Raw genomic sequence first — 24199 nt, forward strand, 5'->3', positions numbered from 1 at the left:
TTAAGTTTGATTATTCAGTGTAGTCAATTATTGGTGAACCCACGGTTGAAAACGTAACGATATTTATCGACTGTCTTGAAAAAGAAAACACATCAACATCGACAATTACATAGCGTTATTGGAGCATTTGATGAACGAAATCGCGGAAACACAGCCCCATTTGGAGAAATAGAAAATGCCGTTCCATCAAAACAATGCTCCGTGTCACAAATCAACGAAAACGATAGCAAAATTGCATGAATTGGGCTTTGAATTGCTTCCACATCCACCGTATTCTTCAGATCTAGCCCCCAGTGACTTTTTCTGTTCTCCGACCTCAAGAGAATTCAGTGCTGATGAAGGGATAATACGTCGAAACTGAGACCTATTTTGAGGCTAAATACAGTTCGTACTGTGAAAATGGTATCGAAAAATTGTACAACCGCCCTAGAAAGCAACCATATTGATTTCATATTTATCATAATCATATTTCAATTTTTAGATTTTAAGTTTTTGGAAGACTAAGCGCCTTCTTATTCTAATTTTCGATATATTTTTTCTTGAATTACAGTTTTTTAGCAATAATATCATGGAGTTGGAACAGTATAAATATTTTCTGATATTTGGTTACTTACATCTGCAACTAAATAAATATAGTTTAAAAAAACTAAAAAACACGCTTCTGAAGAACATCGAACTAAAAAGTTGAAAATAATTTTTTATTTTATGTTAACTTTGGGATCAATCCGCCGTATATTTTTTAGAAAAATGACCATTGATATTTTTCGATTCCGGAGAGGGAGCCTGAAAATCAGCTACCAATCCCCAGGCAGCAGGCGCGCAAAAGGGGGTTACAAATAAGGCAGCAGGCGCGCGTGTCAATAAAAAAATTCTTATTTCAAATGAAGGAATACATGTAAAGTGAGTTCGAATTATATCAAAGAGGTTACATACAGCGCCATCTGCCCGCGAATAGATCAAGCAAAAATTGCGATAAATTAAGGAGGTTACGTAGAGCGCCATCTGCCCGCGAATAGATCAAGCAATAATGTCGATAATTCTGTCAAATACAGATCCTGAGCTTGAGAGTTACAAACAAACATACATATACCGGGTGTCCCACATTTTATGTGACAGGCAATATCTGGTTTGTTGAAGGAGATACAAAAAAATGTTTCATACAAAAGTTTTAGGAGTTCATGAGAGCTATATTTTGATATAATTTTTAAATATACAGGGTGTTTGTTGTAGGTGCTACAGACCAAAATTCCATTTTTTAAAATAGAACCCCCTGTATATCATTACATATTCAGATGCTACGTTAAATTCTGATATCATTTCATGTTTGGTTTTTGAAATTCGGTTACGGCGTTGTTGAGTTATTGCACTTTTCCTTAAATATAAAGTTTCAAAAAAACTTATTTGTTCGTACACGAATCCAGTCTATATCTTTTATTAAATTGAACTAGACTACTACTGAATACAAACCATTATTCTCACCTCTACGATACGATATCGATATCAGTTGAATATAATATTGAAATTCTTGAGAATGTGACTAACTTGAGGGTGAATTGCTTTATATTGCACAATTTCATCAAGTAGCTTATGCTTGTTGATGCCATAGTAACAAATGTTGTTGAATTGTATCTACTTGTCAGTTCGATTCAGTGATTCATTGCAAAACAGTAACTGTGTTCTTTGTGCGAAAACTCCAGTGTGCCTTTCGCGTTTAGTCCAAGTGATTGCATTGATATGTTATTAATTTTTGGGGAATGTCAGAAAAACTGCCGTCAAGCACAAGGTCTATACCAAGAATGTTTTCCAGACAGACCCATTCCGTCACGAATGACTTTTTCGAGAGTTGTAGAAAAATTGCGAACTGGGTCATTTCCTTCTACTATAAAGCATCGTCATCATACGAGATCTGTTAGAACTGAAGATTTAGAGATCAATGCGTTGGCTTATATTATTATTCATCCACATGTTTCTATCCGTACTCTTGCAGAAGAAGTCGGTGTGAGTAAATCTAATGTACAGAGAATTCTGAAAGAAAATAAATACCACCCATTCAAAATTCAGTTGGTACAAGGTTTGAAACCCACGGACTTTGAACGACGACTTGAATTCATTGCTTGTATTCAGGTAATATTACATGAAAGTCCTAACATATTCAGTCAAATTTTGTGGAGCGATGAATCGCGATTCCACAATAATGGAGTTGTGAATCGACATAACAGTCACTATTGGTCTCAAGAAAATCCCCACTGGGTCCGCGAAAGTAATTTTCAAACTACTTGGGGTATTAATGTATGGTGTTCAATGGCCGCATCATAGGACCTTACTTTTTCAATGAAAATCTCAATGGATTGCGATATTTACATTTTCTAGAAAATGATTTGATCCAGTTGATGGAAGATATTCCCATAGCAGAACGACAAGGAATTTGGTGGCAACAAGATGGTGCTCCTCCTCACAATTCACAGGTTGTTACTGAATATCTGGATAGAACGTACCCAAATAGATGGATTGGTAATAAGGGTCCAATTCGGTGGCCGGCTCGTTCCCCAGATTTATCACCGCTTGATTTTTTCCTTTGGGGTTATTTAAAAGATATTGTTTTCACTACTCCCCCTTTGAATGTGGATGATCTGAAAATGAAAATTCGACTAGCGTGCAGTGATATTACGCCTGATATTATAAGAGCGACTTGTACGAGAAAAGTGATTCGACGTTTCGAAGCCTGTATAATATCTAATGGGCATCACTTTGAACAATTTTTATGACTTATTTCTAGGTACCTACCATTATTATGAAATGATTTATCAAGTTATATTATTTACATTGTTATTAATTAAAGATTTGTTTTCGAATACACCTCTTTCAATTTCGCAATTGTTTCATATTCAAAATGATTCCTGACTGAATTCCACAACTCAAAATTGAAACCATTACTTCGAACACCCAAAATTTTGACTAATTTTCATGTGATCTGATGCAGAGAGAATAATTGTATGAGATATTTTAAAAAATAATAGTCGTTCTCAAGACTTTACATTTTAAGCAATAACTCAACAACGCCGTAATCGAATTTCAAAAACCAAACATGAAATGATATCAGAATTTAACGTAGCATCTGAATATGTAATGATATACAGGGCGTTCTATTTAAAAAAAATGGAATTTTGGTCTGTAGCACCTACACCAAACACCCTGTATATTTAAAAATTATATCAAAATATATCTCCTTCAACAAACCAGATATTGCCTGTCACATAAAATGTGGGACACCCGGTATACATACATACATACAGGTGAAGCTGATGGAAGTGTGTTGAAAACGGTATCTATACTCACGTCTGTAACAATTGTAGCATTATCGAAGGCTTTTATTTCACTTCGTAGATTTACCGTATACGTTATGAGAATCGCTGATAATACAGAACCAAGGATCAGTCCAAAGTCGTGAGCACTCTGAAAAATTCAATAAATTAAAATGATGCTATTTTTATAATAATATCATTAAACAGGTTGAGAATATTCAGAATGCATACTCAAAAATGAGTCCATAAGTTTACAGTAAATTAAAAAAAAATACATTTACTGAAGCACTTATCAAAATAATCTAAAGTTCCCGCTAGAAGCAATGTATCTATTCAAGGAATGTTTCATTTCAAACGGGTAGGAAATAGCACGACAGATTAGTTTACCGGATTTCTAAGAAAATACATCAATACAAAAGTATAATAATAAGTTTACTTAACACAAATACCAACAAAAAGCAACTAACGCAAAAAAATGCCTGTTAGTACCTTTATAACAAAAGTTCAATTTATAAAAATATAAGGCGATTCCTACGAACGATTAGATGAAGGCTAATAAATCTATAAAACCCAAGAAAATTGGTTACAATTTGAGCGTGACTAATTACCATTCAGAAGGAATCACAAATGCCATCTTTAAAAAATCTACACCAAATTTTGTGTTTGAAATGTATTTAAGTACTCAAAAATACTTGAAATATTGACACTGGCAGACGGTGATTGTACTCTAATTCAGAAAAATGTTTAGAAGTGGTAAAAGCTTTTTATAGAAGGTCGAGAAGATGTGAATGACAACGATTAGAGAAGTTGCTGAGTATGTTGGCATGTAAGCTTATTCCATCACTGTTTAAAAAGTATAACTGAAGAGGATCTTAAACTCTTTTTTGATAAAGAGCATTTAGAGAATAGGTCGTTTTTTTTTCTGAATATGATTTGGGAAATTTTTTTTGAGACAAAACTGATTTATCCAATATTATTTTTCTGCTAATTCCCATTCCAGTATACCATAAGAAATATGTGACTGAGATAGCGTAATATACAATGTTTCGAGAAATCCCAAGTCTAGAATATTCTCTTGTGTTCTGAAACGGTGAATCAGAAATTGTAGTTCTTGATAAAGAAATGTATGTGCAACTGTCAATTCAAGTTATTGTCAACATTAATTCCGAGATATTTGATATATTGAAGTGATAACAAATGAGTCTGAAACATTCAAAGACATGAAAGAAGAATAATATCGAGCACTGGAAAATATAGACAAATAATATTTTTCATTATAATTTATGATGGGAAGTTGGAAAACCATTTTGCACAGTATGATCTGCTACAACTTTTTTTGTATTGTCTTCATTTGAAATGGTGGTATCATCAAATTAATCTTAATTCTTTATTGATATTGACTACTTTTCTAGGTCCAATGTTCTTACTTTAGCTTCAACTTCTAAGCTCATCAATAATTTAGTTTACTTGGCATGTACATAATATTTCACTTTTATTTTTTAAGTTTCTATATGTAGTTGATTCATCATGAGAGTTTTATGATTTTATGAAAATTATGATATAATAATATAAAATCTAATATAGAAAGTAGTATGACAATTATCAAGACATACTAATAACGTTGAAGACAACAGCAGAAAGCAAATACAGCTTTGATGATAGTAAAATGGAGAAATGGCAGAAGATTAGTGAATCATTCACGGAATCTGAATGCAATACTTATATTTCTTTTGTATAGAAACCACTCAGAGACTGTTCAATCATCAATCAATCAGGAATGTCTACTGTTTCGAAAATTCACAATCCGCATGTAACAAGCTGGATTAAATAAATGGTAATTTCCGTCGACAACCCTCCATTGCTTATCCCTCTCACAAGTTTGGTCTCTTGAGACAGTTCGTATTATTTCGAAACTTTTTTGAATATCAAGCGATGAAAAGCGGCTGAGGGAATTCACAAAGTTTGTATCTACTTTAAATTCAGCGATTCCACAGGGAATCCCTTTAAGCGAATGGTTTATCAGATTGCGCTTTGCTAGCAAGGGGTTATGAATAATAATTGAAAAAAGTTTCGAGGGTTTTTTGAGAGAGTTTGCTCTGGAATCCCTGAACTGAAGTTGATGTTCTTGGGTGAGATTGACGTTTTTTGGGATTGAGTGAATGTCAGTTTTGAACTTCAACACTGACATAAAACTTTGCAAGTTGACTCGGGTGTCACACCAATAGGTGGTTCCCGTCAATTGGCCGCCTAGATCGTGAGATTTAGCGCCTTTGGATTATTTCTTGTGTTGGCATGTTAAGGCTCATGTCTACAGGGATAAACCAGCAACGACTGACGCTCTGAAAGCCAATAGTGAAGCTTTTATACGTGAAATACCAATCGATATGTTAGAGAGAGTGTGCCAAAATTGGACCTTGCGCATGGGCCATCTAAAGCGGAGCCGCGGACAACATTTGCATGAAATCATCTATATTCAAACATTAAATTATATTGATCGTACTATCGATTCCAACGAAGATTTCATCAATTTTTTCAAATTTTTTATGTTGTTTTGAAAATCAAATCCTATACCTCTTAAAAAATCACCCGTTACTACCTGTTCTTTTAATACCTCTAATTTGTTATGTATTTCCTCAATGTTAGTGATGTTTTTCATCAGTTCATAATGTTGAATATTACTACAAAAACAGTTGTAGAACAAAATACAGTGTGTAACAACAAAAACTTAACAGAGCCGTTTTTGAATATAAAAAGTAAGATTTTTAAAAAAAACTCGGACACGTCGATTTCTAATTAAAGGGAGACACCTTTCAGACTAATCAGATTTTTTGTAGTACCCACCCCCTCGGAGGGGTGCGTTCGACGACCCTTATTTAGATAGGGGAAGTAGGTCGAGTGGCACCTTGTTTCGCAGGTCTTTCGAATACCTTTACAACTCTGAGAAAATTTTTATAACGATTAGTTTTCGAGATAATTTGAAGTTAAAATTGCCATGTTAATAATACATTAGACAGACCACTCGGTAACTTGTATGCCTAAATGAAAAAAAATCGAGCAGTTCTTCTTATCAGTTTTTTGTTGAATAAAATCCTTTTTTTACAATCAATACCCACTCCTTTTCTTCCAGTTTTCATTAGTACATCGTTCGATTGTTTTGTTTAAACGGGTCGTGTATTGTTATTTGTTTAAAAATGCCTTACACTACTGCTGAAAGGGTTTCAGTTACTGCTTTATTTTTTTGGCAACGACCAAAATGCTAATAGAACGTCAATTTTATTTAACGAGCAAAACCCTGGTAAACACCTAAGCAGAAATCACGTTCTGGATTTGGTCACAAATCACACACACACACAAATCACAAACAAAAGTACCAGAGGTTTATCAGCAATGGCCGAAATAAGCCATATGATCGCATGGAGAATCCTTAAAAACCACAAATTCCATCCTTACAAAATTTAACTTGTTCATGAACTCAATGAGGATGATTTCGACCGAAGACAGGAGTTTTGTGAGGGCATGAGTGAGAGATTAATGCAAAATCTCGAGCTGCTTTATAACATCTGTTTTTCGGACGAAAGCTCATTTTATTTAAATGGTTGCGTGATCCGTCACAATTGCCGTTATTGGTCGGATGAAAACCCAAGACAATACGCAGAAATACATACCCAACATCCCCAAAAGTTGAATGTCTGGACCGGAATATTAGGCAATCATATTATAGGTTCATTTTTAACCGGAAATTTAACCGGTGATTCTTATTTACAACTTTTTGAAGAGGCAATACAACCTCGTATAGTTGAAATAATTGAACAGGATCCAAAATGTCAAGATAAATTTATCCATTTCCAACAAGACGGTGCACCACCCCATTATGCCCAGCTGGTTCGAAATTTTTTGAATAATCATTTTGAAGGACAATGGATTGGCAGAAGAGGTCCAATTGAATGGCCAGCACGATCATCAGATTTAACACCACTGGACTACTTTTTGTGAGAATATTTGAAGTCTAAAGTTTATGCTACACAGCCAGCCAATTTGGATGAATTACGTCGTAAAATTATTGATGAATGCTGAGTTATAACTCCTCAGATGTTGAATAATGTAAGAGCAAAATTCGAACAAAATCTTTATTGTTGCATGGAGCAAATGGCGCACATTTTGAACATTTACTCTGAATTTCCTATGTGAGTTACCCTCATTAGGTGTTACATTTTTTGTGTGTGCTTTAAAAATAATCATTGGGATTTATTAACCCTAAAACAGTTTTTTAAACTTTTCTGTGTCATCAGCATTCAAGGAAATCAGCAGGTTGTATTCGTTGTGTAGGTAAGTTTTTAGTATGATTCACTTTTTTATCCACGTCATATCCACGTCAAAAGGCAACCTCCATAAGGAGGTGCCACTCGATTTACCTAAAATGTAAGGGTAGAAGCCAACCCCATCCCCCGAAAAAATCTCCTCGTAATAAACAAATTATTCTTCCTTTTTTACGAAATCAAATGGACACGTATTAGCAGGTTGTCATAAAAAGCAAAAATTAATTTTTTTTATGAAAGTTCTGAATGCAAATTGTGCCTTTAAAAACAATTTGATTTATTTAAAAAAGAGTTGAACTCAATAAAGATACCTTTAAATCTTCAAATTATCTCGAAAACTAATCGTTACAAAAATTTTCTTTTAAAAGAGATGTAAAGGTATTCGAAATACATTCAAAACAAGGTGCCACTCGACCTACTTGTCCTATCTAAATAAGGGTCGTCGGACGCACCCCTCCGAGGGAGTGCGCACTACAAAAAATCTGATTAGTCTGAAAAGTGTCCCCCTTTAATTAGAAATCGACGTGTCCGAGCTTTTTTAAAAAATCTTACTTTTCATATTCAAAAACGGCTCTGTTAAGTTTTCGTTGTTACACACTGTATATTATTTCATCAATCTACTCACTTGGAAGGCTCGTGCTACTCTTCTGACGATGCAAGTTCTCCTAGCTTGTCTGGCTTCCTCCTCTTCTTCGTGGAAGAGTCCTGTTATTCTATGGGAGAGGATCATCAGGAAAGAAATATGCGCACAGGACATCAATCCTTGGAGAACACCCAACAACAGACACGCAGGGATTGTCACGTAAAGAACGGGGTATAGGTGGGACAGATAGAAGATTATCATCGCACCTGGAATCGTGAAAGTAATAATAATGAACTTCAATGTTATGCAGGATTCAGTTAGCATTCAATTTCAACAATAGATCGTATTTAGTCATTAATAAATAAAACTGATTACAATAGTGTTCATTCTGATTTGTCATTCGATTGGTCTGTTCTCTTGATTGAAAAATGTAATTCGATAATGGGAAATCGCAACTGCATCTTTTAGTAATGAACTCACCATGTGAAATAGCTATGACTACGCTGGGGCTAACTCTCCTGAGTATACAGGGCGCAACCAAACTAAAAATGGCCGCCACGGCGTAGGAACCAGAAAGGAGGAGAGATCCAGTTGTGATATCTGGCATTACGTCACTGGAAGGCCTATGCCAGACCGAAACTGAAGTCTGGAGAGCTAGGAAAGGTAAATACGCTGCCGACGAGAGGAGATGGCTGATGCATATCACCACCAAATTAGCTAAGAGGACGCGTTTCGTGTAGATGGGGCTACCGTTGCGACCTGTAATGATTTTCGATGGTTAGAGTAGGAGGACCACATGGCGATAAACTCATAATCCTGTCAGTTTGATTAGAGAAAATTAACATGTTCAGTATGGAAAAATTAGCAAATATACCTGATTGACCACCGTTTCCCGGACCCCTCACAACAGCTAGAAGTCTTCTAACAGATGTCGCACCAATCGAACTATTCATGGAGTCCCTTCTTCTGGGCCCGCCCTGTAGATGTAGGTTACAACGCGATCTCGTAGAAACTGGAGAATAAGCAGCCATATGCTGGAAAATCGTCTAATTCACCATCACTGTTATTCGGTAATGAAAGTATGGAAATTATAACATTTGTCAAGTTCTGTCTGGAATAGGTATTAACGAATAACGTACGGTTTTCGATATACCGTAGGTATTTTGAAAACTATTATAGTACTTCTGGAACAAAGAATAGTCCCAGATGAACTGAAGATTGCCAAAGTGGTTCCCATTCCCAAAACCAATAATAAAACTGATGTGAATATGTTCAGACCAATTTCAGTACTACCAGTCTTTTCGAAAATCTTAGAACAACTGCTTAAAAACAGAGTCGTTTCTTATTTCGAGGGTAAACAACTATTTGCTAAAGAGCAGTACGGTTACCGTACAAATAAATCAACGACGAAAGCACTGATATCCATTCTTGAAAAAATCACAACGTCAATAGACGATAATAAACTTTTTTCTGCTACCATGCTTGACTTATCTAAAGCATTCGATTGTGTAACACATGATTATCTCCTGAATAAATTAGATTTTTATGGAATCAGAGGTGAAGCTCTTGAGCTTTTCTCCTCTTATTTGAGTCGGAGACAGCAAAGAGTTGTTTTACCCTCGGGCGAAAAATCAGAATTATTGCCTTTAGATATCGGAGTTCCTCAAGGGTCTGTCCCAGGACCAATATTTTTCATTGTTTTTATAAACGATCTACCAAAATACCTGAACGCAGATGCAGCTATTTTATATGCGGATGACACGACCATTCTGAATGTAGCCCAAGAGGTCGAGGAATTAACTATAAAAAAATCTGAAACAGTAGCGAGAGCCACCAATTGGTTTACAGCAAACAATTTTAAACTAAATACTGAAAAACCAAACGAGTTACTATTCGGAAAATCTGATCAATAAAATAGCGTGAAATTATTAGGCATCCATATTGACACTAACTTGAATTGGAAAAAACATATTGAGCAATTAGCAGCAAAATTGAATAAAGTAGTTTATCAAATCAGAAAACTTACAGAATTCACCACTTTTGACACGACACTAACATACTACTACAGTAACTTCTATTCGGTCTTTTCTTACGGCCTTTTAATTTGGGGTAACTCTTCAGATAGTGAGAGAATATTGCAGAAATTGCAGAAAAAAGTCATACGAATAATAGCTCAAGCTGGTTTCAAGGACCACTGCAGACCATTATTTAAAAAATTAAATACCTATATTAACTCTACCATCAGTTTTTATATTACAATGCGTGATGTACATTAAAGAAAATGAGAATTCACTATCTCTAAATTCATCATATCATTACTACAACACCAGAAATAAAAATTTATTGAGTATTCCCTACCATAGAATGAAAAGAACTCAGTAGCCAACAAATTATACTGCTCTGAAAGTTTTCAATAAATTACCAAATGGACTAAAAAATGCTCCGATAAAAAGATTTAAAGCTGCAGTTATGGAAATTTTACTGTATAATGCTTTCTAAAATCTCGACGAATTTTTTGACTTCTCTTTTGATGAAATACAACCATAATCCACTGAAATTGTTAATAATTTTGTTGAAAGTTTCTCAGATACTGTAAATGTCATGTACTGTTTGTCACTAAACTATATGTCGTTTACTTTTTCTACGTTTTACACTAAATCTACGTTCTATACATATACTCATACCTCTGTTATGACAACCTTAAATGTACTTTATACATACTTGGGCTAATAAATTATGATTATGATTATGATTATGAATTGGTTGGTTTCCCCTATACTCATGAGCAGTATTTCTTCAGATCCAGTTGATTCACCTCTGTCACGTAAAGTAGTCATTTTTTGATAGGCTGATTTGACGATATTTTCAACACGAATAGGTAATTAATAATGAAGAACGAATAATGAGGAATCAGGTAGTGCTGGGCAAAGGAAGTATCAGAGAAGAGCTATATACACATGGTTCTGAATATTACTTCAAAAGGATCCAAGAAAGAAGGGCCTAATGCCGGGTCCAGACCAAGCAGACAAAAAGTGAACACGATTTTGAGACAAAAACACGACAAAATTGCAACAAAATATTAGGTATTCAGACAAGACAAAATTGAGACAAACTGTCCACACACAACGACAAATGTGCAACAAAATTTAGTTGATTGGAATTCGTTGTTTAACCATGTGGCGTTTCCATCAGGAGGAAAATTCAAAAAATGAAGATTTATTCCTAGCCGCCAGTTGTTATATCCTTCTTTCCTCTTCATCCAATGTTGGCAAAATGAAACGCAAACGTTTTTGGATGAGACCAAGTTAAAAAAAAGCAAGGAAGTTATTCCATTGATGAATTGTTAATTCAGTTACGTGAGGATGATATTGGACTAAGTGGTGAGATTCGTTCAAGCTTTGAGAATTTTCTAAGAATGTCCACCGAAGATTTCGAGAATCTGATATGCCTTGTTGGTCCTGCAGTTGCCAAAAGACATACTAACTGTTTTAAAAAAAAATCTGTTTTAAAATCTGTTTTTCCGTTAACCAGCTGTCGCACCCCTACGAACGACAACCCTCAGAAGTCGAAACTTGTGCGAGCTAAGGATTAACGAGGTCTTACCTTTTAACGTGTGATTCCTAACACGGGTTGGACGATAGCAAGTGAAGATCGATCGTTCAGACTAGGGCTTGAACCACCGACCAACACGGCAGTCAATTCGAGTGAGTGAACAAATCACCCACGCCGAACCGCTTGGCTACCGACTGACTACAGAAATGCTATATGTGTAACAGGAAGGTTAGCAATAACTTTAAGATTTCTATCAACAGGCGATTCCTACCACAGCCTAGCCTCATGTATCTTTCAAAAATATCAAAGCAGTCCATATCTGTAATAATACCTGAAGTTTGTGAAGCTTTAACTAACAGTCTTAGTGTTTATGTAAAGGTATGTATAACTTTTAATACTGATAGCTGAAAATGAAGAACGATTACAACATAATATAAAAATATGGAATGAAACACTGAAGAGAAAACAAATGAGAATAAACAAAGATACCATGACCATAGGAGGAGAAGAAATAAATATGATGATAGATGATAAAAAAATAGAACAAGTAAAATATTTCAAATATCTAGGCGTAACAATAGACGAAAAAGTAAGACAAGAAGCAGAAATTAACAACAGAATCGAGAAAACCATAAAATTGTACTATACAATGAATAAGAACTTCATCAATTGAAGAGAAATTTCAAGACAGACAAAACTACAATAATTCAAAACAATATATAGGCCAGTATTAACATATGGATGTGAATTTTGGATATTAACAAATAAAATCAAAAGTAGAATACAAGCAACAGAAATGATATACCTGAGGAGAATGATAGGAGTGACAAGGAGAGATAAGACAAGAAATACACGAATAATAGAAGAACTAGACATAGAAGACATTATTTCATTTATAGAACAAAAACAATTAGGATGGTGGGGACACATACAGAGAATGCCAAACAATAGACCTGTGAAACAAATCTATGAAGCGAAAACACAAAACAAGAGAAGAAGAGGAAGACAGGAAAAAACCTGGAACGACATGATAGGAAATATTCTACAAGGAAGAAATAAACAATGGAACGAAGTAAAGACACTGACTAGAGACAGAAAGGAATAGAAAAAGTTCATAAAGCAACAATAAAATGATAACCCGACACCCTGAGGGTAAAAGGGTTCAAGATTATATATATACATATATATATACGTATATATATGTACGTAATTGGTTTGTGTTAATACTCTGTAACATAAACTGATTTACTACATGGTCACGTAGTTTTGTCAGCGCACCGTCTACACTGCGCTGACAACTTGTCGTAAAATATGCAGACAAAACAGAGACCCTTTGATCTTTACCGACTGGCGACGGGACTTGCAACAGTCTCAGAATTTGGAAACAAAACCCAAATAAGACAAAAATGTTGCAGAAATGTATCGGATTTGTCGCCGCTTTGTCGCGAAACATGAGTGTTCTTGTCTTGTCGTTGTTTTGTCTGCTTGGTCTGGACCCGGCATAACTTTTCAACTAAAATTACTTTTTCAAGTAAAATTACTTTTTCAATCCTTTTCCGTCAGTCTTCTTCGGTAATATTAGGTACTTCTTCTTTACCTTCTTATCAAATTTTGTAAAATTATTTTTCCGCCTGATGCTTTGTTTCAATTTTCCCCAAATCAACTCGATGGGATTGAAAACACAAAAATAGGGGGAAGTCTCAGTATGGTGTGTCCATACTTTTCAGCAATTCTCTCAAGGGCATACACTCTTTCAAATGTTTTTGTCTGTAAAACTCCAAGTAGTTGGATTTTGGTATATATAGTAATCTTCAAAATACAACAGTCATTTCTTCAGTCCACGTGGACTAGCTGGCAGCGGCTTTATCTCTTTGTCTTGGTTTTTTTTGGCTTTAGAGGGCGCCGATAGCTTTAAGTATTCACGAAAAAGATTACCTCGACTAAATAAAAAAATAGCAGTTGGGACCAATAAAGGGTTTCAACTGTTGAACTTCATGGGAGACATTCTTGGCACGCCAAATCACGGATAAAATTCATTAACAGGTGACATATAGCTTTAAATCTATTACCCGCTTTGAATTCTATCTCATTTCGGTGAATTTCCCGTTCCTGGAAATCCGTAAACCCTAAAGGCGATGAAACTCAATCAGGACTTCGACGAACTGATATTTCATCGATTGCGCTTCTACCAGCGAGAACTCGGGTGTCTCATATTTGAATATCTTCGATAATTTCCATGGAATGGGAAAATTACTTTTCCGAATTCAACTCTTTCCAAGAAAAGACATGAAATAGACAAGAGGTTTATGTTTCAAGTTCTCGTTAATCAAGGCATGGAATGCGAAATTTCATATTCGTTAACTGGAATGAACCACGCTGTCTGTGAAAGTGTGCAGGGGAACCCGAGGCAGTCAACTTCACATCGCTCACAAGAACGCGGCCTTCCGCAGACCACAACCTGAAGAATTTTGCGTCGTAACTTGGGCCTGCAACCGTTCAAAAACTGGCCCAGGAACTGAAGTTTAAAGACCATAGATGTGTAACACAGACATGTGTAACACAGGTCTGCGATGAAAAATTTGTAGGATATTTAACTAGTTACTTTAACAGTATTTTGTGTGCAGATTACGGAAAAAATAGTAAAAAAAAATTTATCACTTATAGATAAGTCACAAATTTCACCTGAAATTTCCTTATTGAATGGGTTTTTAGGTTCGATATGGGTTTGATGTTTCTGTATAATATAGTTTGAATTATGGAGCTTTTGTGATGAACTAGTTACCTACTACACAATGTCAGTGTATATCTAAGATAAAATACGGTTTTAATCTATTTATTTCAATAACAAAACGAATCTAAACTGGGAAAATCCAGTTCCCACTGGAACAAGGCATGTATGTGTCAGTCTGTCTGTCTCTTTCCTAAACCTACTATCTGCTGGGCGCCGGGCGTGACCTTAGGTTTGTTCTGGTTCTGCGAAATTCAGGTTCTAGGACGTCACGTTCATGTGCGGTTGATATAGAGCGTTCTGGTTTATTGAGGATAATTTCGGACTGATGAATCCTCTGTTCTGCTTTTGACTGCGAAATGATCCTGGTGGCACAGTGGTCTCCTCAAAAGCGTTCTGGTTTAAACAAGTGTCCGAGACTATTTCGGACTGTTTGAGATTTTTTTGTTTGTACGCACCATGTCTTGCGCAGTTTCCAAACGTTTTGGGATATTAGAACCAGAACATACTTGTTAGTTGCAGGCAGTGACTCGATCAGTGTGGAGCCAGCCACTGTGGTGTACACATCAAACAGTTTTGTGCTACCATTTCGAGAAGAAATAGGTACTAGAGGATGTGTTAACCCTCCTGACAGTGTCTGTTATATTTTTGGGTCTTATACCATCAAGAAGCAACAAAGGAATATTTCTAATTTTGTTCAGAAGGTATATTTTGCATACTTTGGTAATAAATTAGGGGACCAAGATGAATCTTGGGCTCCCCTTATAGTGTGTTCTGTGTCTGTTGAAGAACTTACACAATGGTTTCAAGGTAAAAAAAATCATTTCGTTTTGGAGTACTCATGTTTTGGAGAGAGCCTGAAAATCACAGTGATGACTGTTATTTTTGTTCTTGTTCAGTGCAAGGTTTCAATTCAAAAAACAGAAAGGATATTTCATACCCCACCAACATACGTTCAGCTGTTCGCCCTGTTCCTAATGGACCTAACTTGCCTAATCCTTCACCTCCGGATACCTTGGACAACATTTAAGACGATTTAGACGCAAAAACACATAGTAGCGGTAGCGACAGTGATGGCAGATACGATCCTGGTACCGATGACCCTGAACTTTTCTCTCAATCAGACTTGAATGATTTAGTACCAGATCTGGACCTCCTAATGGACTCAGCAGAAGTTTTAGGGTCTAGACTTGAAGAAAGACATCAAGACAGTCAAGCGGCGTTGAAAGCTCTTGGCTCCTACCGAGCAACGTCTAAATTTGTAGCAAACTGCCAAAAACGACTCTCCTCGATAGGAACACTCAACAGATTGTCTCTGATCTGGATTCCTGGCCATACTGGCCTGCAAGGCAATGAAGCTGCTGACTGTCTTGCAAAGGAAGGTGCTGCAAGCGACTTCATCGGACCAGAACCTGTCATTGGCATCGCTTTAGGCTTTGTCAAAGAAATATTGAACACCTGGATGGCAAGAAGATATATAGACTTCTGGCAGAATCTTCCAGGATTGGCTCACTCCAAGACGTTTATTCATTCCTCGAAGCTTGATACCAAACAGTATTTGGACTACAGTAGGGATGAACTACGATGTCTAACAGGCCTTCTTACAGGTCACTGTCATTTGAATCACCCAGAGACTTGGACTGTCGGAAGACAGTATGAGTCGCCTCTGTCTGAAAAATGATGAAACAGCAGAGCATATACTTTGTGCCTGCCCCGCTGGGGACTGAATGAGGTTCTTAGAGTTCAGCAGATCCGTACTCTCATCATCTGACCTGAAAAATCACTCACCATACAAACTAATCGGCTTCGTTAAGAAGGTGGGTTTATTTGGCCGAGTGTGAATGGGTGTGAGCCACAATAAACCCTTGTGGGTTGCGGTGGAGGGTCGAATAGACCCACTCACTTTAGACCTACCTACCTACCTTGATGATTTTTGATAGGGCGCTTTGTTTCGAAGATACGGGACAAAAATTAATTTCGACAATAACAATTTTGGTAATTTTGAAATTATCAACCCGAAATGAAAGTATAGCGTACTACACTAAACCTAAAAAGTAATAAAAAAATCTAACAATTCCGTTGGTACCTATCAACAACATTTCGATTGCTACAAAAGGCTGCAGACATTCAATTTGAATGGTATGCTTCGTCCTCGTAAGTGGTCATTTATTTGTGTCATAGGTTGAAAGTGATTGACTTTGTGATTGAATGGGTATAGTAACACAGAGATGGCTGACATGCATTTCATTTATGGACTTGCTGATGACATTTCATTGGAAGCTAGGCGGTTGTACAGTGAACGATTTCCTAATCTCAATGTGCCTGATAGAAAAACCTTTCAAAGTATACATCAACGATTTCGTGAAACATGAGTACTGAAGCGAAATGGAGGACCAGGAAGGCCAATGGCAGTAAGACCGGTAGAAGTAGAGGAGAATGTGCTGGCCATGATAGAAGAAGATCCAGGTACTTCTACTCGAAACATTGCAAATTCTTTAAATGTAAGTAACAAGACGATTTGGAACATTTTAGAGACTATTTGTTGTATCCACACCACATACAATGAGTTCAGGTACTTCTTTCTGCAGATTTTATTCCACGTATTGTATTCTGTCAAAGGCTTTTGCGCATATTGGTTCAAATCCCTCAACGACTGACGCTTATTCTTTTCACCGATGAAACCAGTTTTTTAAGAAATGCCTTAAGGGATAACTACAAAAACTATGTTTTGGCTGAAGATAATCCACATGAGGTTCTTGAAGATCACTTTCAACACAGTTCTCGTTAAACGTTTGGGAGGGAATTGTAGGTGACTTCCTAATTGGACAAGTATTTCTGTCAGGATGATTTACTGGCGAGGTATACCGTAACTTTTTGGAACAAACTCTACCTCAGTTTCTGGAGGATGTATCATTGCTTACAAGAAATGCAATGTGGTTTATGCAAGATGGTGCACCAGCGCATTTTACCATATCAGCTCGAGAGTTCTCAACAGTAGCATACGGAGATCGTTTATGGCCTGCTCGATCACCAGACTCAGACCCCGTGTATTATTTCCTATAGAACCACCTAAAGTCATTAGTTTATACTATTCCAGTGGAAAATTTGAAAGTTTTTAAAAATCGGTGTTTTTGAAAGATTTCGAGAATCGATGAGGAGAAGAATGGATTCTCGCATCCGAGCGGGGCGTAGTCATTTTCAACAGTACTTGTTGATTAAGAAACATTACATGTAATTTTTAGTAATGAATTGTTATTGTCAAAATTAATTTTCGCCCTATCAAGCGCCCAATCAAAAATCATCAAAGGACATTATAGTTGAGTATAGCAATGAATTCGTGGTTCAGCCCTGTATTTGGGATCTGTTCTCGACTAGTTGCCTTGCATTGGAAACTGCAGTGGAAACTATTTTTTTCTCTCAAATATTGTATTATATTATTATATCCTTCAGATTTTTATACCTCTACCATGGCGTCATCGTACACTATCTTGTTGGAGTCATGAGGATTGCTTCTGGCCTTGGTGATTTTGTTGTGTCCGGAATACCTATGAAGGATCTTGGATTTTTCAGCATTTGACAGAGCTCCGTTACATCCTCCACAAAGATGTCCCAATGCCGGACCTGCGAAAACAAAAAAGGAAAATACACTATCCTCGTACAATACTGATGTATCTTGAACTTTTTTGAATCTGCATCAATTTTCTTTCATAAACATAACCACCCGAATGATGACTGACTTTTATTCACGTAGTGTTACAACTGTTTTTCTAAACGAGGCGTACTGAGTTGAACCTCAAAACGTACCCCTCTTGGTGGAATCAAATGCGCCAAGTCACTTAAACACCTCCCGTGAAAGTATCCGTAGAAGAGAGATAAATCTCCAACCTGTTTTAGACTATCAAGGTTGCACGTGATGAAATCTAGCAGCTTCACGGTATGTTTGGGGGCGGAGCCCCGAACATGAGAACACTACTGATCTGAGCTTTATAAATCATCAAAAGATACCGAGATGTGTACAGTACGAAAGCTTGGAACAGTGTTTCAAGCCCTTGCAGCCCTTGCAATTCCAGCGACATGATTGTGCCAAGACATATTGGTATCCATTTTAACTCCCAACAAACTTATCGAAGCAGAAAGCGGAATTGTCTGACCTGACATTATTGTATCCGGTTCGGAGACATTTATATCTTTGGAGAAAATAGATGTCTGGGTTTTTGTGGCTTGCATTAAACATGGTTACGTTCACCCCAATTTGAAATTACTTCTAGATCCTCATTAAGATATTCAACCTCCTGCTGTTGGTGAAGATGTGCTTCCGTAGCCGATGTTCTGGAATCCAAATGAAATGAAGAGGCAAGTTTGCTGTCGTCAGCAAAGCAATATACCTATTGGATTCTTGGTTTTTTCCCAATAAGTCATTGATATACAATAAAAAGAGGGTTGGAGACAATATGGATATCCGGGGAACACCAGCATTGATGGTGGAATTATTCGAGATATATCCATCGACGGCCAATTGCAGGGATCGTTCTTTTAGGAAGCTGAAGAGTTATACACAAAAATGATCCGACAAGACATAGCTTATAAGTTTAACCAGCAAACCCCCATGCCACACACGGTGAAGGTCTTAGAAATATCAAACGCAACAGCTCTTGACTCTCCATGTTTCTCGATTGCGTTATTCCAAATGTGGGTGACATACGATAGAAGATCGCATGTTGATCTTTGTTTCCGAAAGCCATATGGATGTGCGCTCAAAATGTTGAACCCTTCCAAATATTTGAGGATATGGTGGTTTGCTTTCTCCATGATTTTTGATATCATCGATGGCAAAGCGACTGATCTATAGTTATTTGGAAGAGTTTCCTTGACCTTTTTGGAATAGGCTGAGCGCGATCAATCTTCCAATGAAAAGGAAAAACCCCTTTCTTGTGTGGTCCAGAAAATGGACTGTGGACTTGGACGTAAATTGTTCAGTTAGTAGAACCATCCGTTTGTGTTAGTGGTGAAATTGTGGATTCTATAAAGTTCTGATTATCAGCTTTCGTTACTGACCAGAATGATCTAGACTGGTTGGGATCGACAAGTAATTTATCCCTAATTATTTGATTGTGAAGTTTTTTTTTTTCATTTATGCTAAGTTTCCAGCTGTTGCGAGCATTACCAAACCTGGCTCGGTTTTCGGCACTGGAATTTTTGCGCCACTGCCGGTAGGCGAGTTTTTTGGAGGCGACAGCTTGCTCGCAATTTTTGTTGAACCAAGCTTTCGTGTTAGAAGGTCGTTTTATTATAACAGGAATATATGCATCCATGGATGATCGAATAGCTTCAGTGACTTCAGAAGTTGATGGATCTTTAGAGCTGAAACAAACATCTAGCCAGGGGAAATTTCAGAAATGGTCTTGAAGATCCTCCCATTCAGCTGTTCTTTGATGCCAAACTTTGATCAGCTTTGATTGTTTCCCAACATTTATCGGTAATTCACTCACAACTGAAATGAGTTTCTGGTCAGAAGATTCCAATGAAGATCTTAATGTGACTGTGTGAATTTCTGGATTGGGGGTTAGATATAGATCCAGAAGACTAGCATATTTTTCATCACGGTCAGGAATCCTGGTTGACTCATATATAATCTGAGTGACTCCGCTGCTTATTGCAAGAGCCTGAGCTTCGCAATTAGCAGCGGGTCAAATTTTTATTAAAAAACCATATATCGAAACGTGCAATAAGTAGTCTAACGAGAGCTGTCGTTGAGAAAACTGACAACAGTTCATATATCATTTGTAGGGCAATACAATAGTTACAGAATATTCCCAACTCACACTAGCACCAAACTTAGATATATTTTTGGAAATCGTTCAGAAACGCCATGACTGGTATTGAATTATATCAATTTTCAATAGTTTTTTACCTGGTCTATAACCTTGGTCTTCCCCTTCCGGTTTTCCCAATTCATGCAGATTTGGTAAGCTACCCATCCTGGAGCAATTCCTGAAGGTCCAACCATCACATACTATGGGTTCCTGGGTAGGTCAACTGAAGGTAGAGTTCATTCTGGGCCGCTGTTTTAGAGGTGCTCCGGCTTTTCTGGAAGTCATTGACTCCTTTTTCAAACTTTCCGGTAGATCTGAAAACAATAAGAAGGTTGTGGAATACTAATAATGATATTTTTTCTATTGGAAGATACCTGTATGGATGGAAAAATATGTAAATGCAATATAGTGAGATCATACTGTGCGGACGTATATAACACCCCCCTTTAGAGCGGTGCTAAATATAAGAGTCTTATGAAATGTTTGTATGAAGGAATAATTTTTAGTGGTTTTTCAAATAGAAAGAGGGGTCTTGTGACATTTCTTTTTAAAGGTATGCCGATTCACAATACAATGACCTTCACTTTTTTTTAAATTAAAGTGGGAGGGTGTATGTAGGCCCACAGCACTCAGGCCACATGTGACCCTTTGTACATCCTCCCGAGGAGTTGTCCTCCTAGGTCATCGTCCATCCTGTCCTTTCCAGGAAGGTGGACAGGTCACTAGGAGACATCTCCTTTATATCGACAGGTATAGGCCGAACACACACTCTCGTTTGCAACCTTGAGGTGTCTTATGGCGGCTTCCGCGAAGGTTTTGGGAAATGCAGCGACATTACTGTCATTGCGCGGCTTTCAACCTTCTTGGGGTTCCCTCTGTAGAGGTGCACAAGTGAGGGCGCTTTCCTGCAGGTTCCTTGCCTTCATTCTAGGCGGAGCTCTTGGCGCCCGCCGCAGAAGGTGCCTTTGCTTTTGGAGGTGGAGTGGGAGAGGAGAAGGGTGCACTCATAGTTGCTTCTACTCCAGCCACTTCCGCTCTCTTTCTCCTTTTGACCTCGGCGCTGCAAATGCACTTACGCCTTGGCCTTTGTCTTACATCACAAGATGATCTGCTATGTCCAGCCTCATTCCGAGCGGTAGATTGGGGTGGACATCCCCAATCACCGCCTCAGATTGAGGTGAGCACTTCTGCCCGGTCTCGGAATTGGTTTTTCTTGTGTCTGTTTTTGTGTTTGTTTCATTCACGTGTGTTCCCACAAGTAGCAAGGGAAGGATTGGTTACCTCTGGCAGAGCCCCGCATTACCAGAGGTAGCCTGATTACAATGAGGTTTCGCCCGGTTCCCCAAGGGAATCGTTTGTAATCGCATATCACCCTGCGGCCATTCAGCTGTCGGCACGATTTCTTACACCTTAGCTTGGGTAGGCTGGTCCACGTTGGCAGTTTTCGCGAAGGCTTTTGGGGGTGTTAGTTCCCCTCACCCATGATGCGGAGTTATTGTTGTTTCAATATGGGCTAGGAATTTTGTAAGTCCGCCACCCTATGTTACATTTTTCGAAATGAATTTATATTGAACAGGGAAGTAAATCAGTAACATCTTTTGCAATAGTCAAGTGTTGACTTCGAACACATGAAACGATAGATTTTTTTTCAACCTCTCTATTATCTATCTAATACATGAAAAAATAAGTTGTGCAAATGTTCAAAATGTTCTCTTCGAACCTCCTGATAGTAAAACAATCTATTTTCGAACTCATTTATAACATTTTGGAATATTTCTAAGGTGATGTTAGCACACATTTCAGTAATTCTGTCTACAAGCTCCCGTATTGTCCCAGATTCCATAATATGAGCTTTCAATTCAATATAGCCCCGAAGAAAAGAATCGAGGGAAATCAGATTCGGTGAACGAGCCATCTTCATAGCTCTACTTAAACTGAACGTTTTATCTTCTTGTTTGTTCTTTTATACGGTTAGAACGCCTTAGTGCAGGTATTTGTCCTGTCCTTTCATACGAATGTCTCTTTGAATTTGCCTGGATTTGGATTACATCAGGTAATATCCTTTGTGTTGGTGTTTCTCTAGGTTGATTGTTTTCAGGAATGGAGAAAAACACATTCGCTATTCCGAGATAATTGATAATTATCTTTAAAATCCATTCAAATCATTTCAAACTATACTTAGGTGTGACAACAGGTTTAAATTCAAGTTTCGTTGAAACTAAACTGAATTTTTTCTTCTTATCAGTTCAACATTCAAATCAATCGAATCACAATGAAACTACTATATTGACAACCAAATTTCAATTAAAATGACTAAGAAATACGTTTTGGCTTGCCAACTTCGTTATTTCCTTTACGTTTAAAAAATGATTGTGGTAAGCCACTCCCTTGTTTCAAGGCCACATTCACAATTCAATCCTACGATTGCTAATTGCACAAAAATCTGTTTGTTACTCAATTCTTTCTGAATAAATTAGTAATTATTAGCTGTTTGGCTGCGTTTTACTAGTGATACTGTACGGTATCTGGGAATCTGTACGGTATTCAAGGCTTATGCCGAATAATGGCCATTACTTATTCTATTTCGATGATAATTTTTTTGTACAACCACAAGTTATACGAAAAATAGGAACATCTGACAATTACATATCTTCGTCCAGAATATCTGAAATCAATACTTACATTTAACAACATGACTTAATATTTACTTCGTTATAGCCTACAAAGGTAGTGGAAGTACTTGTTATCATGTAATTTAAAATATTCTTCAGAGTCTGTGGTTGAGTCAAGTCAAACTTTCTTTTTGAATTGCGTAGCAAGATCATTCCTTGTGAAATTTTTGATATTGCACTCAAGATAATATAAAAAATAATCATTTAGATTTGAATTCGAAACATGTAGGTCTACCGACTCCTCTTTACACCAGAATTTTGCAAATGCCCGCCGGAAAACAATTACTTCTCTGTGTATGGAAGCGATGGATATTGGATTATATTCGACAGATGTCTGTACGAGTTTTCTACAGAGAAAATATTTTCAAATTCTTCTCGTTCCACAGAATCTCACCAGTCGAAAAGAAAATGAAAATTTATTACATTATTTTACAGTGATTTTGCTAAATTCAAAATCAATTCATAGGAATAGGTTTTCCTTGAAAACTGAAAATGATTTAGTATTTTCTCACAGTCTCTATAGAAAAATGACCTCATTCAACATTTGAAATAATATTTCAGTGATTAGAAACTATTGCCGTTGACATTGCTCGTATCATAATCATGCATCATGGTTTAACTTGAAATCACTTCTGTAAGATATACACAAAGGAATTCGATATTTTATCATGGATATTTATTTCAAGTCACACTTTATAGTTAGATTCTCACTAAACCGTTCACAATATCGCATGCCACGTATTTCACTACATAATAACTTCTTCAGGCGTGTTCACATTGACTAAATTCTACATAAGTATATGGATAGATCAGGAGTATATGAGTTCAGTTGTGATTCTTGCGCAAAACTTAATATTGGTCAAGTGGTAATAATCTTTCACAATAGAATGAAAGAACACAGGAGCAGCATAAACCACTACCTTGTAGAGAAAATCTTCCAATCCCTTGACAACAAGGAGATTGCGGTTCCTGTATTTTTTTATATTGAAGAAGCATTTGACAATGCACTACCTAAATCTATAGGATCGTCTCTGGCTAGGAAAGGTATAGATTCGACCATAACTGGCTGGATCTATGCCATGCTGGTAAACAAAACTGCAGCAACGACTCTTCGAAGCGAGGCCATTAGGTTCAGGGTCACCAGGAGCTGCCCAAAAGGTGGGGTAATATATCTCCTTCTGTGATGCCCTCCACAGAAGAAAAGTAGATCTGCCAGCTCATGCAGACGACCTT

General features: G+C 37.0%; 1 protein-coding gene across 1 annotated transcript in view; it reads right to left on the reverse strand.

The window, feature by feature from the left end:
• LOC111504533 (uncharacterized) overlaps window positions 1-24199 on the reverse strand; it is a 99378-nt gene that overhangs the window by 18900 nt on the left and 56279 nt on the right. Inside the window, exons 2-7 of the mRNA XM_074173515.1 lie at window positions 20393-20608; window positions 17942-18102; window positions 9076-9235; window positions 8682-8960; window positions 8244-8467; window positions 3337-3453 (exon numbers count right to left, since the gene is read on the reverse strand). Coding sequence (XP_074029616.1) covers window positions 3337-3453; window positions 8244-8467; window positions 8682-8960; window positions 9076-9235; window positions 17942-18102; window positions 20393-20459 — 1008 coding nt within the window. The 5' untranslated portion in view covers window positions 20460-20608. The remainder of the gene's footprint in view (window positions 1-3336; window positions 3454-8243; window positions 8468-8681; window positions 8961-9075; window positions 9236-17941; window positions 18103-20392; window positions 20609-24199) is intronic.

The sequence above is a fragment of the Leptinotarsa decemlineata genome, unplaced genomic scaffold, assembly GCF_025532065.1.
Source record: "Leptinotarsa decemlineata unplaced genomic scaffold, Ldec_3_MD MMD2_tig00000251_RagTag_RagTag, whole genome shotgun sequence".
Lineage (NCBI taxonomy): Eukaryota > Metazoa > Arthropoda > Insecta > Coleoptera > Chrysomelidae > Leptinotarsa > Leptinotarsa decemlineata.